The sequence below is a fragment of the Corapipo altera genome, unplaced genomic scaffold, assembly GCF_003945725.1.
Source record: "Corapipo altera isolate COAL_440 unplaced genomic scaffold, ASM394572v1 61411, whole genome shotgun sequence".
NCBI lineage: Eukaryota > Metazoa > Chordata > Aves > Passeriformes > Pipridae > Corapipo > Corapipo altera.
Window position 1 is genome coordinate 24,123,597 of NW_020884875.1, and position 15,771 is coordinate 24,139,367.

Genomic DNA, 15,771 nt, shown 5'->3' on the forward strand with positions numbered 1-15,771 from the left:
AAGTCCCTTGTGACATCTTTATTCTTACTTCTTAAAAATATGTGCCTAGTGTTTCTCTGCTTCAGTACTGAATTCAAACCAGAATTATGCAGGATGCTTAAACTTTTCTGCATAACATGGAAAGATAAAGGGGGTTATCTGGAAACAGCGATTTAATGCAGGAGGCATTATGCAGAAGCAATCTTATCTTATTTGTAAAATAGAGAAGAGAGAAGTATCGATTCAAATTTAATTTATACCATAAAGACAGGCTCCATTTGCTTTCTTTTCAAAGAGTTGGCATGCTCTGCAGCACAAGACTTAAAAAAAGTTACAATTTTGACTACTATTTAAGAAGAAATTGGAAAGCTGGTAGCATAAAAATAAGCAATCTCAGTGTGTTTAATAAGCAGGCGTATTCGGAGTAGAATGCTTTTGCTGGAAAATGACACTTTTTATTTCTTGCATGCCATTTAGAACTCTGGCTTAGCGGAAGGATGTGGAGCTAATCAATGACAAAGAGAAGAATGTAAAACTTAAAAATAATGAAAAATGTGATCTGACCGTGCAATGTGATCCTAAGCCAGCAGTCAAAAATTAGTGTTTCGGTTGTATTATTTCTTGTAACTCCAAGGAACAGGGAAAACACACAGCTTAAGGTAGCTTAAAAATGCTTTGTTGACCTACCTTTTTTTTTTTTTTTTGCAAAGTAGTTATTAAAACTTCATTTTCTCACTTTAAGTTGGAAGTACCTAATTGTGTTCAAATGGCAGAAGTAAGCAAAATGAACTGCACTTGTGTGTAAAAGAAAAGCTGAGCTGATGTAGAACCACCTGGGTAGTTTCTTCCTGAAAGTATTTCTGTGACTTAACATTCAAAACTAATATGAGTAGTACACCCCAACTATAGGGAGTTTGACAGGTCCAGAGTTACAGGTCTTTGTAAATTAACTAACTATTCTCTAGGGAAAGGGTAGATAAGACATACATCTGCCTTATTGTCGGAAAATGTCCTTCAGTTCTGATCCTAACTGCAGCAAGTAAGGCAATTTTCTTGTGAGTAGCTAGCTATGTAAAAACTACAAAGTTAACTCCAGGCTTTTTGGAGTGGATTTCCTGTTTTTGTCTGTGGACTCTCTAACTAGTTTTGTTACACTAGGACTTTGAGTTGTATGATGAATCAGCGACATACTACAGAAAGAGGAAAGGAATAATACTTTGTTGATAACTATTTGATATAGTTGTTCAAAATGCAATTTGTCAGTCATTCAAAAAAAAATGGTAACTTGCTGAAAAAAAATTACTGAAGCAATATGGCACCTGAGCAGAATGGGCTGAAGTCTGACTGTAGAGAATAACTGTTGTGAATTTATTAGAGGAATCTAGAATATTTAAATGAACAGTTTTAGAGACAAATCAAAGTGCAAGTTAGGCAGAATTACAGAAGCTTTAGACAGATACAGGGACAATAATTTAACCTGAAGCTGTGTTTAGCATTTATGTGAATGGGTTTTTCTACTTTATTTAATAAAGCCAAAGCTTTTGTTCACCAGTACAGTAAAAAGAAAGATTGGTGGACACATCCCATTGAGTGGTCTTCAGAACTGCTTCAGAACTAAGAAGCCCTTCAAGCTCATGAAAAAGTCCTCCCTCACGCTGGGAAGAATGGCTCATGTCCAGAGGCAATGAGAAGATAAAGTTCAGACTTCATCATATTTTTTGTTTCCTAGTGATCTGCATGAATTAGAAACCATTGTTTAAAATGCAGAACTCTAACCCTGATTTGTCGATATTGTCTTACTGGCTCACATTTTCTTTGCTAACAGGGTGTGCAAGTGGAGAGCTTTTAGATTTTTTTATTTTTGTGGTCCTTAAAACATTTTTTTGCAAAATATGTAAGGTATTCAGGTCTCTTTTTCATAATATCACATAAAGCAATCAGTATAATTAGTGATACAGCCGATGTTCTGCTGAGTAATACTGGAAGATTTTGTGTGGGAAGAGTAATGCGCCGAATTAGGATGATGTTTCCCTTCTCAGTCCTTAGTTAAGTGCAGCCAAGGACACCTGAATATTCTCCAGTTAGCAATATCTACCTCATTTCTGTCTTTTAAGTTATGTCTTTTATTGCAAAACATTTTAATGCTTTAAAACTTGAACTTACTGTCTGTCTCATTTGAACTGGGCATCACCTGGCATCTGTCTTGACTCTGACAGGTTTTTTTAGTTCTGAGCCTGCTTAATTGCTCCACAGAGATTATTACAGTGTGGCATTGCACTGGAAGTTTATTACATTGTTTCTTGTACATGCAATGCTCTCTCTCTTAGACAGGAAGAATTACCATGGACTTGTGATGTCTTTGTTTTGCAGTAACAGTATAAGGGGAGAAAGCACTGAAGCTCCTGGGTTGGAGAAATAAGTGATTAATAAACTCTGTGGGCAGTGTAGAGGCAACTATCGCTAACATATTGATGGCAGAGTTATACTTCGGGAATTGCTTTATTTGGTTCTTTTTTTATTCAGTTCTACATAAATAAATGGTGCTTTATAAAAGATGATGAAAGTAAGTGGTTGGAATGTCCTTTAAGGTAAGAAAGTGGAAAGCTCATCAGAACAAACTTGTTAGGTATTTTGAATCTTCAGTTTCTTAGAGCACTTTCTGAAGTATGCAGTGGACAGTGTGAGCAGCATAGTAGTTAGAAGGCTGTTCTGAAGAAGAGAAGAAGAAAGTCAGAAGATGGGTATGGGAAGAAGAGAACAAAAAGTGGCTGTTAAACCCAACCTTATTTTTCAACAGTCATATCTATATTAACTTCAATCTGTTCTTTGGTGTTAGCAGCACTTAGACACTCTTAAAGCCAGATGTTTGTAGCAGGTATATTCTGAATTCTTTTAAACTTTGAATCACGTCCAAATCAAAGTAACCTTGGGCTAGAAGGCGTCAGCACTTAGCGTTGCAGAAGTTAAATAAAATGTCCACAGGGCAAAATTGAGAAGTGTCCACTTTGCAGCCAAACTTTGAACTACCTGTACCACAGAGGAATAGATAGAAGTGCTGAGATGTCATAGTGAAGGTCATAGTATGAAAAGAAGTGTATGGTGGGGTTTTTTGTATGGTTTTTTTAAGTGATTTAGATATTCACTAATTCTGCTGCTAGTGAAATTCTGTTACTTTCTGAATCGCAGTGACACAGTGGTTGTAGCTGTGAATATTGAATTGAAAAGCCACAAGTGATTACCATGCAAAATCTGAGTTGAAGAATTGTGTTTCAAAACAAAACGGGGTCAGAAAGAGAGAACATGCATCGAGAATGCTATCCTCGTTATTTTCACGTTTAGAACAGCTCTTCACAGAGTTCCCTAACAGTAGCTCCCATTTTCACAGTGAATGTTGGTTTTATAATGAATCTCATCTCTGAAGTAAATTAATGAAGCATTTAAAAAACATTGCTAGATTTAAAAATTACTGCCATTATTGATTTTGCAGACATTGCTCTGGTTATGATTTGTTTTCTTTTTTTCTTTACCCTTTCCATTAAGAAAGGCTGTAGAGGGCTTCTCTGCATGTATCTCCTCCTTCTCCACTGAGTGAAAGTGTTTTTATGGTGCAAGATAAGTGATTATTTTGGGTCTGGTTTTAGTGGAGGCATTTTGGAGTAATGGTCTGAAACACTGTGGAAGGAAGTCTGGAAATATTTGTTAAAGGCTGAGGATGAAGAGTAGAACATGGGCTCTTAGGCTATATTAAGTCAAATCACTCCGGAGACTGCTGTGACGTATGCTGTTAATGATAGACTTGATACAGTCTTTATAATTGGATGAATTTTCTTGTGCAGAAATTGTTGTTTCACTCTGTGAAACCGTTGCTGTGCTGCAAGGGGAAAAAATTAAATTATCTGACTAAGAGGTCACTAGTGAATAGTAGCATAAGATCTGTTATGGTTATTTGAGGATTATGAGTCTGTAGAAGACATACATTCTTTTATGGTCTTTCAGTTGCTAGAATGAACTATTTTAGTGGTAAATGACATCTTGGGAAATCCATCTGAATGTGCATTATTTTATGTTATTTGGGGTCTGGGAGTGCATTAAAAAAACTAAAAGGTAAACCACATTTTTATTTGGGTAGAAAACATGTTTAAGGATGCATTGAACTGGATTTGGCTTGCTCAGGTGGTACCTGATGCTATTTTGTTTGTTTGATTGATTATGTAAACTTCAGAGAGCTGTAGGGAACCAATCGTGTCATACTCAGGTCTTGTGGACAGACTTCATGACTGAAAATTATTGGTTAGGATCCTTCTAGAATACATGAAACTTTTGAAAACTTAGTTTGTGTATTCTAAGTGCTTCTGATTTTCAAGAGAAATTTATTTTATAGCTTTTATAAACAGAAACTTATACAGAAACTTTCAGATAAGCTACATTTGTGTGCTTATCTGAAAAACTGATCCTTTCATTTGTCTGAATTGTCCAGTACTTTTGTCTTGCTTACTGGAGCCAGGAATGCCGGAATACTGAACGCTTTCAAACACCTTCTCATTTCACTGCCTTGTCTACTGGACAACCCTCCTCCAAAATTCAGCCCAGAATTGATACCTGTTATCCTTTCTAAGCTTGTGCTTTTGAAGAAGAACAATTGTCCTGTAGCTTAGAAAAAAAAAAAAATCAGACCACCAAATCACAGAGAATGCTTCTCAGGATTATTTCTTGAATAATATCACTTTGTCTTGCATGTTTAATTTTATTTTAAAAAGGAGAGTTGTTGAGAAACTTCAGCATCATTTTTGAGATGCAAATTAGTTTTAAAATCAAAAAACATAATGTTGAAAACCCTTCTTCAGGTTGCTAATGACAGACTTGACCTAACTGCCACATACTCTGGTAGTGTGGGGAATGCAGAAGGCAGTGTTGACAGGCAGTGTGCCTCCCACTCCAAAGCACTTCCTGCCTACTGGGACCTAACGAATTGTCATATCAACTTCATGGAGCTGTTACACCCCGATGAAGATTTAGTATAAATATAATATTGAAATTAATTCCAGCATTGTTTATCCATTCCATGAGGGAGATGGAGAGGAGCAGCTTTGCTGTACCAGAACATTTTGGGGTTTTTCTTGATATTACAATTGAAATATACAGTTCAAAACAAGTAGACTTTAAATGACAATACCTTGTAACTGGCCTCACAATAGCACGGGCTTAGACTTCTCCTGGGAATTTTGTGTATCAAACTTAGTATCTGTTTAGTGGATGTTAGTATAGGGGTCATTGTAGAACTTTCATTTAATGTCTCTTTACTGTAGAATAAACTTCATAACAAAATTAATGTGGACACAGGACTTAAAATGCACTTCCCATCACAGCTGATGAAGGGTGGGCTTAAGTAGGCTGTCTTTAAACAGATTTGATTTCTTTTATATCTAAGGACTATGAATATGATTTAATTATAATTTATGTTGAATGTCATTTGTTCTGATTGCCATATGTGTCATCCAATGTAGCTGCAATGTAGAAGAATGCAGGAAGTAGCCTGTTAACTAGAGAACTAGCGTAAGATGAAATAGAGTTGCCCAAGACTGCCTCTGGCAAAAGCAAGAAGTACTGTGGGAAATCATGAGTAGATTTAATTTAAGATTAGATTTAATCACACAGTGGTAAGAAGGTACACAAGCAAAAACTGTAGGACCTGCTGGTATGTTCTGACAAGTTCACTGTCTTATGTAAGGTGTCATTTTGACAAATTCCAGTTTATGTCCTGTGTTTGTTTTATTTTAGGTTCCAAATCTTATCCCAGTTCTGGTATTTAAATTGGGAAGACCTTTGGAGCCTGCACTTTACAGGGATATATTGTATACATTGCCTACACTTGGTGTACACAAGGTCAGAATGAAAAATTTTTAGTAAAACAAAAACTGTATCAATGAAACGTCATTTATTTATTAAAAAAAAATTAGACTAAGCAATACATGGCTTGCGTAACTGATTTTTAAGCTTCACCGTAACTTTGTAGCACTTTGGAAAGGTTATGATATTTGTTTTAGAGTGAAATGTACATTTTGCTTTACTGTCTATACTATATCATCATTATATATGTCGTGAGAAGATAGATGCCCTTGGACTCGTTATATTCTTAAGTTTTTTGGAAAACAACTTCCAGTTTATTTCTGACATTGCAGTTGGACAATTACCTCCTTGTTGTACTTGGTTGTAAAATAATTATTTGTAGATTAGACTTTGTCCTTGGGCATATAAAATAACAGTGACACTTGGTTAAAAAATTTCTTTCAGGTTTGTGTAGCTCAGATTCTACGTGCCATACACATACTGGGGAGCACACCAAAGCTCAGAGCAATTGCTTCACGGCTGATGACGTCATTGTGGGAAAGACAGGTTAGAAAATTCTTGTAGTTATTCACTATTACATAAGTTATTTTACTTATTCAATATAATAAGTCCAGTTGAAAAACTTCATTACCTCTAAACAAGGAAGGAAATTAATTTTGGATCATTGCTTATACTAGTATGTCATTATCAGGACTATAAGGTAAATGGTGTAAGTGGTACCTATACTGATTCTGTTCTAGTGAAAAATTTCATAGTATGTCTTTCATGAAATTTTCATTTCATGAGGTCTCAGGCTAGAATTAGAAAGAAAATTTTTTTGAAGGGCAGCTTTCTGCTTTTCATAATATTCCGTAAGAACAAGACCTTAGTATTGTGGCTTAACCCCAGCCAGCAGCCAAGTACCACACAGTCACTCACTCACTCCCCCATCAGCGAGACTGGGGAGAGAATCAGAAGGGTAAGAACCAGAAAACTCGTGGGTTAAGATAAAGACAGTTTAATAGGGAAAGCAAAAGCCATGCACACAAGCAAAGTGAAACAAGTTAATTCACTGCTTCCCATGGGTGGGCAGGTGTTCAACCATTTCCAGGAGAGCAGTGCCCCATCACATATAAGTCTGACTTGGGAAGACAAACACCATCACTCCAAACACTCCCTCACTTCCTTCTTCTTCCCCTCACTTTATAAACTGAGCATGATTTCATATGGTCTGGAATGTCCTTCTGGTCGGTTGGGGTCACCTATCCCGGCTCTATCTCCTCCCAGTTTCCCATGCACCCCCAACTTCCTTGCCAGCATGGCAGTACAAAAAGCAGAAAAGGCCTTGACTCTGTGTAAGCCCTGCTCAACAATAACTAAAACATCTTTATATTATCAACCCTGTGTTTGGCACAAATCCAAAACACAGCCCCATAGGAGCCACAGTGAAGAAAATTAAATCTACCCCAACCAAAACCAGCACAAGTTATATAACAATAATTTCCTTCTCAGTTTTTTTTAAAATAGCAATATAGATTTGGTCTGCAAAAACCAGGTAGAGCTCACTGTAGCATTAGATTCCAATAATGAAGAAAAGCAAAATATGTTATTCAATAAAAGTGGTATTTATAAGTCATGTAGAAGTGTTGCCAATTGAAAATCGTTTTGAAGGTATGATGATAATTTTTAGATTGAATCTTTTATAGGACCGAATTTACCCAGAGTTGCAGAAGTTCTTGGCAATGTCTGACATACCCTCTGTGTCTGTTGACAAAGATACTCAATGGGAAAAGCTGATTGCTAAAGCTGCTTGTATAAGAGATATATGTAGGCAGAGGTAAGTGCAAGTGTTACCCATCATATGTCTTTGTAAGGGAAAGCAATTTTTGGTCGGAAAAGCTGCATAATAATTTTTACCTACATTTGTGACATTAATAGTAATATTTTCCTAGTTGAGACACAGACTCAACCACTCCTAATCTGAGCAGCTAGTAAGTTTGGAGTTTTCTATTATGACTAATAGAAAGCACATATACATGCTGTGAAAATTAAATGTTCTTCATCCTGAAACAGAACATGTATCCTATACTGATCCAGGGTAGAAACTTTAGGCATAACACTTCCCAATTAGAAAAAAGGGAGAGATAAAACAATGGAAGAAACAACTAATGGTGTATTTTTTGATCTATTCAAAGAAAGATTGGGTGTTTTTTTGAAAAGCACATTTTGTAACATGTGCACATTTCTGGTCTTTATTCAGATATGGTACCACAGAACACCATTGTGCAAGTTTAACAGGATGATATATTGAACCTTTCCAGCTCTAACAATCCATGAATATCAGTACTTGATAATAATTTGCAGTTTCTGTAAAGATTTTTTTTAAATGCATTAGTATTTACTTTCTGGTTTTATGTGCACAATATCATCTTTTCCCTTTGTCATTTATCTTGGGTTCCAGTTTTCACTTTCCTTCTTGAAGGTCAGTTACTGACAGCTGAGAAGATTCATGGATCTTTTAATCATCAACTAAAAAGCGAGCTATTAAAGAAAATACCCTTTCCTTTACCTCTTCAATCCTCTTCAATTTTGCCAAACAGCATCTTTCAAGAAATTTTTAAAAACTGAAAAGCAAGAGAGAAATCTCAATGCATTTGTAATATTCTTTTTGCCTGGTAAGTGGTATAGTTAAGAGTTCAGACATACGCACATTCTTTGTGCATTTAGAAATTGTTTGGAAGAAAATGAGAGCAAATGGAATAAGTCAGAATGTTCTATGCATATGAATCACCTAGCCAGGTGCTATTGACTGCAAACTCTTACAGAAATAGTATGAGGCACTGCTGAATCAGCACTTGACACTTCCGCCATCACAACCCAAAAAGCTGAATGGATAATAAAAGACTGAAAGGCTAACAAGCAGCCCCATGCAGGCACTTGAAGGCGAGACAAATGGCGTTACAGCAAAAAAAAAGAAATGGAAAAACGTAGCTATCTGATGTAAGAGGGACAAAAGGCTTTTGGTGCCAAAATCTCCACCAATACATAGTAGTGACTACTTGCAGAAGACTGCAGCAAAGAATCATAAAATAGTGTTTTTAATAGCACATTTTCATTCTTAGTCACTTCTTCAATGATATAATCTTTTGGCATACACAACATTCTTGGACAAAAACTTCCATAACTTAACCACTCGATGATCTTACATTTGGAACTTGGTGCCTGCTGATCTAATTCTCTGTGTCAGCATTTAGAGCTGTCCGTCATATCCTCCTTGTTTGTATGCATGAATATTACCTTCTATCTTCATGTTTTTTCCTTTAGACCATACCAGCATGGAGCAGACATGTTGGCTGCAATTTCCCAGGTATTAAATGAATGCACAAAACCTGATCAAGCTTCACCCGCTGCCATAGTACTACAGGGTCTCCAGGCACTTTGTGAGGCTGAGGTAAGATTAAATTGGCTTGTCCCTGTGTTTTGTGTTTTGCTTGTGGTTCATGGGCTTTTTTCCCAGTTGACTTTTTTAAGAGTACTTTAGATTGTTGCAGAATTTCCTTTTCTTCTGACAAATGTAATTCCTCTCTTCCAACATAAGTTAATAGTTCCTGGGAAACTGTACGGTGAACTTCTACCACAGCAGATCAGCCCTTCAGAACTTCACAGTTTGTTTCAAAGACATCCCTCCATGCGTCTTTCTTTGAGATTTGAAAAGAAAGATTGTGGGCACATAATTCTGATTAGCCAAAAAGTATGCAGATCATGTAATTTTTTATCTCCTTACTGGCCTGCCCTGCTGAGTCTCATTCATAGAGTGTACCAGATAGGGAGTGAAATCACTTGCAGCTGCGAGGCTTCTGTTTTACTATAAAGCATTCATTACTTACTAATGAAAAGGACAAGTAAGCATTGGAACATGCTGCCCAGAGAGATTGTGCTGTGTCCGTCCCTGGAGATTTTCACATTCCTTTTGGTTACAACCCTGAGCAACTGGATCTGATCTTGTAGTAACACTGCTTTGAGCAGGAAGTTGGACTAGAAATATCCTGAAGTCTCTTCCAACCCAGATTGTACTGTGATGCTATGACATCCGTGAGTTAGGATTCAAGGCTCTTTGTTTCCACAGTGACATCCCAGACATCATCATGCAAGCATAGACATGCTGCGAATCACACTGTTGACAAACTGCGTACTACACAGGCCATCAGAGTTAGTGGACTAATTATATCCTACAAGAATATTTGATTTCTCTGCCAAACTGCAATTTTAAATTTATCCACTAATTCGCTTTCCGTGGAGTGAGGCCAATCCAACAAAATCCAGCCATTACCACATTGTTCCTTTGAAAACATTCAGTGGTTCAGAAACAACATAGTGAATCATCAACAGTCTATAGGCATTAGTATTCGATATAGTTAAAAATCTTCAGGCAATGACTACTAAGAAACAACTTATTAAGGGTAATTTTTTGTTTGCTTTGCTTTTGGTGTGGAGTTTGGCTCTTCTTAAGGTCACATAGATTATATCACTACTGGTTTTGGTATTGAAACACTGTTTTCCCAGGCAGGACTTTGTCCTGCAAAAAAGCAGGAGTTAGGTGTATGACAGGTGTCACATCTTACTATAATAGCCTTATTTGAGAATAGACGTACTGTACCACTGTTGAGAACTGGAAGACTAAAACAACTCCAGGTACTTGGGAAGGAAGAAAGAAAAGAAGGAAAGAATCACTTTGTGGACTGGTACCAGCTTTTCCTGTTGAAATTCTTATGGACCCTCCTCAATTTGCTTTGTTTCCCCCATTATATTCTAATGTTCTGGGAGACCAGATCTGCTACCTAACTATACTGAAACTTTAACAGAGAATTCTTTTGTGGTTTGGTAAGCTGGGTAACCATTTGGGTTAAGTAATGTAGTCTGTCCCTTATTTAATATTTAGACTCCAGTTTGCAGTGCAGAAAGGACATAATTATAGAGGTTGGTTTTGTTTTGGTGTTTTCTGTTTCTGCCACTGACTTAAGGGAAAGAGATCTAATCTCTCAGCTTTTCCATGTACAGTTGCTTAGATGTAGAATTTTAGAGAGCACCTAATTTTCAGTCGGCTTCTGCACTAGAATAACAAATTGTGTTTTCATATATTTAGTGTTGACTTAGTTCATGATGGAACCATATACACCATGTGGCTTTGTCACAGTTGAGTTCTGAATGTCTCAGACACTTTCATAAAAACAATGCTATAATAAAATGTACTGTAACATTTTTCGGTTGACTGTTGTGGAAGAATAGTTTTCCATTTTGTAGACTACAGTAATTGTTTTGTATAAAGGTAACGGCTTTACACAAACTGCATCCTATGTGAATAGCATTAAGAGCATAAGCTTAGCTTTTGTAGGACTTGTAAGAAGGGCTAGATGCTCCCCCTACCCTTCTGTTTTTGGGGGATTTTTTTTGGTAGGTATAAAAAAGGGTCTTTAATGAATAGTGCGCAGTGACTTGCACATCAAAGATTAAAATACACACAGTTCTTGCCAGACCACATTTCCTATTTCTTGGCATATAGTTTGTTTTTTTCCCCAGTGATTTCAGCAGAAGCCAATGTACTTCATATGAGTCTATCTATTCTGGCATCTAATTGATTTCATGTATCAAGTACAATGTACCAGCCAAGAAACACTCAAGAATAAAATTGTTAAGTATAGTATTTAAATCCCCTTTCCAGGCTTTTTGAGGAAGTGGTTTTTTACTGTTTATTCCCTAAGTCCATATCTGTTTGTTATACTGATCAGAAAGAAACCAGCATATCGGAGTAATATAATGAACTGGAAAGTTTGCGAGAACAAATAATGATGACTGACATTTTGAAGGAATCACAAAGCTGAATGTTGTTTAAACAGTGTACATTTAAAAACTGTACTCTTGAAATGATGGGTTTGTGCTGAGACACAATCGGAGTATCGTTACTTCTTGGGCTCAAGTCTCTGCCAGTTTCTCTTTCTCTGGTCTGATTTACTCCTTGTTCTCTTTTTGACTTACTTGATATCATTGGTCTTGTATATAGTTAACATCATAATTTCTGTCCGAATTCTTTAGCCAGTAATGTGGGTACAGTTCCTTACCTGTACAGATCTGCAGTTGAAGGGAGCTGCCAGACTCCCAGGGTGAATTCTGTATAGGTAAGGGGTTTTCCCTGGATGGAATGAGTTAGTAAAATAAGTTGACTAGGAACGTTACTGGCCTGTTTTGAAGACACAAAATAAATTAAGCAAATCTGTGCTCCAAGTACTTAAAATCTGTTAGCATAAACTAGACAGCTGCTCGTGTAGTCCACAAAAACAATTTCCATTTTGTAGCTGAAATTTCAATGTAAGCACTTTGCATTTGAATGAGTACATACTCTGTAGACATAGCAATCATGACCAAACTATTTTTCTGTGAAAATGGCATTGAGGAGTGATTTGGCTGTTAATCCTCAGGATTAATAGCAGTGCTTCTTTCTGCCTCTGTGGCACGATCACTTTGTCATGTCAGCTGGTTTTGGTGTATTGGGCAAAATGTGTTTTGAAGAGAAGATGGTTTATTTACTCTAAACTGTTTCTAGATCATATTTATCCACTCAGTTCACGGGGCAATCAGCATAATTTATAATAATCACAGTGTGTGTCAGAGTTCAATACTCTCTGACCAGGTTATTTTAGATATTGTGTGCTTGAAGGATGTAATGTATATCAAACTTACTTATTTGAAGATAGTTGTTACACAGAATTTCTAATTCAGCAGAGTGATACAAAATATACCGAAATCACAATACAAATATAAGTTACACTTCGCAAAATATAGCAATTGAGGTGTAGAGTTCAGTCACAGTACCAATGTGATTCCCGTTGCTGGTCTCTGTTATCTGCTCACTGTCATGATGCTGAGTATCCCCAGTACCCAGGAAGCAGTATGTGGGTTGAAGCTAGCTCAGACCTGTAGCTTGAGACCCACCAAACTGTTTATAGCTGTATTCTAAAAGAAAGGGTTTTTTTGTGTTGAGTTGGTTTCTTTAGCCGAAGAAACTTGAGCTGTTTCCTTTAGCCAGTAGAAAAATTGAATTTCTGCTGGACTTCTACTTCTCAAGAAAGGCATATATCAAGAGATTTCAAATCAGTAGAATTTTACTATAATCTTTGCTATTAGTATGAATACTTTTTACATGCAGTAAAGAAAATAAATCCTTTCTGTTTGTGAAAGAAAAGAAAATTGTTAAAATTGATTCTGTAGTGAAAATATTTTGATATTGACAAAAACACTGAAATACCATTTAGTCAGCAAAGTAGTAGATCCTGTATGGCAGTGATACTGTACTTAGTTTGTATGATGCTTATGTGATATGTGTGGAAAACAATTGTTAGTTGAATATCGTATAAGGTATCATGATTATTGTAACACTATTGATTCTGCTTGACTTAATGAAAGGCCAGTGTTTTTGGCATGCCAAATACACGTGGTCTAAAACCAATATGTTGTTTCAATGTAGTTGATAAAAGGCATGCTGTATGTTGTTCCTTTAGATTTCACTAGCTTCATCTGTGTGGTATGCATATCTGATAAATCTGAAACTTCTGTTAGAATGCTGGTGATTTTTTTTATGGCCTTTTTTTTACCCGTTAGCTGAAGTTGGAGAATGAATTGAAACTTTCTTGACTGGCTAATGATTTGTTAGTCTTCCTAAATTACCATATCAGATGGGACCCCATGAATATACAACTTTGTTTCTCCACATGTTAATACACAGTGTATTTTCTCTTTCCAGAGAACTAACTCATTACAAACTTAATATTTCTAGATAGTTTAGTAAGTGCTAATAGGTGTGTCTATCTTTCTGAACACTGGAAGAGCTTTTTTCTTATCCTTGCAAACAGTGTGTTTTGAAAGCAGTGAAAGAGAGGTATCATTTTCACTTGGAACTTATCAGATGAGGTCTTTCTAGCTGTCAGTGATCGTTACCATAGAAACACACTAATGGGTTTGCTATTCTTGAAATGAGTTCAACTTGAAATGGATTCAGCTTTTTAAACTACACTCTAAAATGTGTTTTGCAGGCACTTAAGTGACTGCTTAATTTGGCAATTACCTGCACTCAGGGATACCAAGCATTCTGTTTTTTCAGTGCAGAATAATACTATCCTTCTTAGTGCCTTTGTGGAATATCTTCATAAACATATCTTTATTTGATTTCCTTTCTTAGATCAATTTCTGTTTCTCTATGTCTTAGTTTTTTGTTGCTTTGTTTTAATTTCATACAGCTGAAAGAAACTTTCATGGCATTTGCTCAGATTGTTTAAAGAAGGGGTTTGATTTGCAGTTCTGGTATGTTTTTCCCTTTAAAAGACTGAGTTTTGGGGGGTGGATGGGAGTGGGGTGAAGAGAGAAGTAGTTTCTTGGGGGTTTTGGTTTTATTTGTTGGGAAGGGGGTTGTTTCTTTGTTTTGTATCTTTTCCTGTTTGGTACTCTTTTTGTTGCCATGGAACCTGAAATCTGAAAGACAAGTAGTAACAACAGATAAATTATAGACAGAATTATTCTAGGTGTGGTGACAAAAATCTGAGAAGTCCTCCACAGGTAGCAACATGAGGTTTGATGAAATACTGCATGGAAATTACTTAATTTTCCACTAAATTACATAGTTCCTTACGAAGAGAAAGCACAGGCAACTGAAAATATCTCACGGAAAAAAGGAGAAAGTTTTAGTACCAATAATGTGTCTAGTCAACATTCCTGTGGTACTTGACTGCTTTTTGTGAATTCTGTACAGTTCTACAGCTAGAACTGTACCATTGACTGATCATCTTCTAGACTTTTTTCAGTGCCTAGAAATACAAAATGTACTCAGTGTTTGTTGAACTGTCATGCAGATCTTTAAAGGTGAAAATAAGCTGAGTGAGGCCTGTGTTGTACCCAGGAAGAGCTATGTAGGACCGATTATGTAGCACTACTGTGCTGTAGATATAGTGTAAATGTTTATTCATTATTTTCACTTTTATAAAAGTTGTTCTGAATAGCTAGATAGCAGTTCAGTATTAGGAATTAGTGTTTAGTGTTTATTGTAGCTTGACAGTTTCCAGTGACTTCTGGATTCCTGAAGTTTTACACTTTTCATTTGTTCTGCAAATTTTGTTGGCTTTGACTTTTTTTAAAGATTAAAGCAATTTCATTTGGAGGGCTTCCAGGGGAAATATTTTACTCTGTTGCTTCCTCTGCTTTCCTCCTGTTGGATTCTGAGAAACAACTTGCTTTTTAAGCTAATTTGACAAAGTTAAGTAGAGCAGTAGTGTTGTGTGAAGATACATCTACTACACCTTTGCATATTGCTAACATATAATTTTGCATAACACATAATATTGCATATTCCTACTGAGAGGTGCTTTCTCTGGTGAAGTATTATGCAGTATTTACTGCATTATGTCAATTGATAAACAAGTGAATTTTTAACATGCTTGCTATTTTTATGTTTATTAACTATATTCCTGTTCTCCGAGTAGGAAGAGTGAGGACAAGCACTGGAAAGAAATTTTAAGTCGAGTTGGGATTGCTGTTAGTAATGGTGTCTCCCACTTTCCTTTCAGGTTGTTTGCATCCGTTCTACATGGAGTGCGCTGTCGCCAAAGCTGAGTTGTGATACAAGACCCCTCATTTTAAAAGCTCTGAATGAATTGTTTGCCCTGGTTCCCTCATTAACAGTGAATACAAATGAATTTGAGGTATGTACTCATGGACTAAGGTGAGTCTTTCTTTTATTATATCTTTGTATATAACTTTTAAATGAGCCTGCTTGTTTTTAATTTATCATAATGCACATTCCATACAGTTTCACAATTTTTGCTTGCATTAGTGAGTCCTGGGAAATATGCAAGGAATTCCAGTGCAAGGTTAATCTGTGGTTTCCCTCTCCCAGAATGTGAGGACAGGTGAACATGTCTGGAG

At 36.4% G+C, this 15,771-nt stretch overlaps 1 protein-coding gene across 1 annotated transcript in view; it reads left to right on the top strand.

Annotated features, from left to right (window-relative positions):
- FOCAD (focadhesin) overlaps positions 1–15,771 on the top strand; it is a 92,327-nt gene that overhangs the window by 30,071 nt on the left and 46,485 nt on the right. The window contains exons 12-16 of the mRNA XM_027634639.1: positions 5,758–5,862; positions 6,271–6,372; positions 7,512–7,642; positions 9,130–9,256; positions 15,414–15,548. Coding sequence (XP_027490440.1) covers positions 5,758–5,862; positions 6,271–6,372; positions 7,512–7,642; positions 9,130–9,256; positions 15,414–15,548 — 600 coding nt within the window. The remainder of the gene's footprint in view (positions 1–5,757; positions 5,863–6,270; positions 6,373–7,511; positions 7,643–9,129; positions 9,257–15,413; positions 15,549–15,771) is intronic.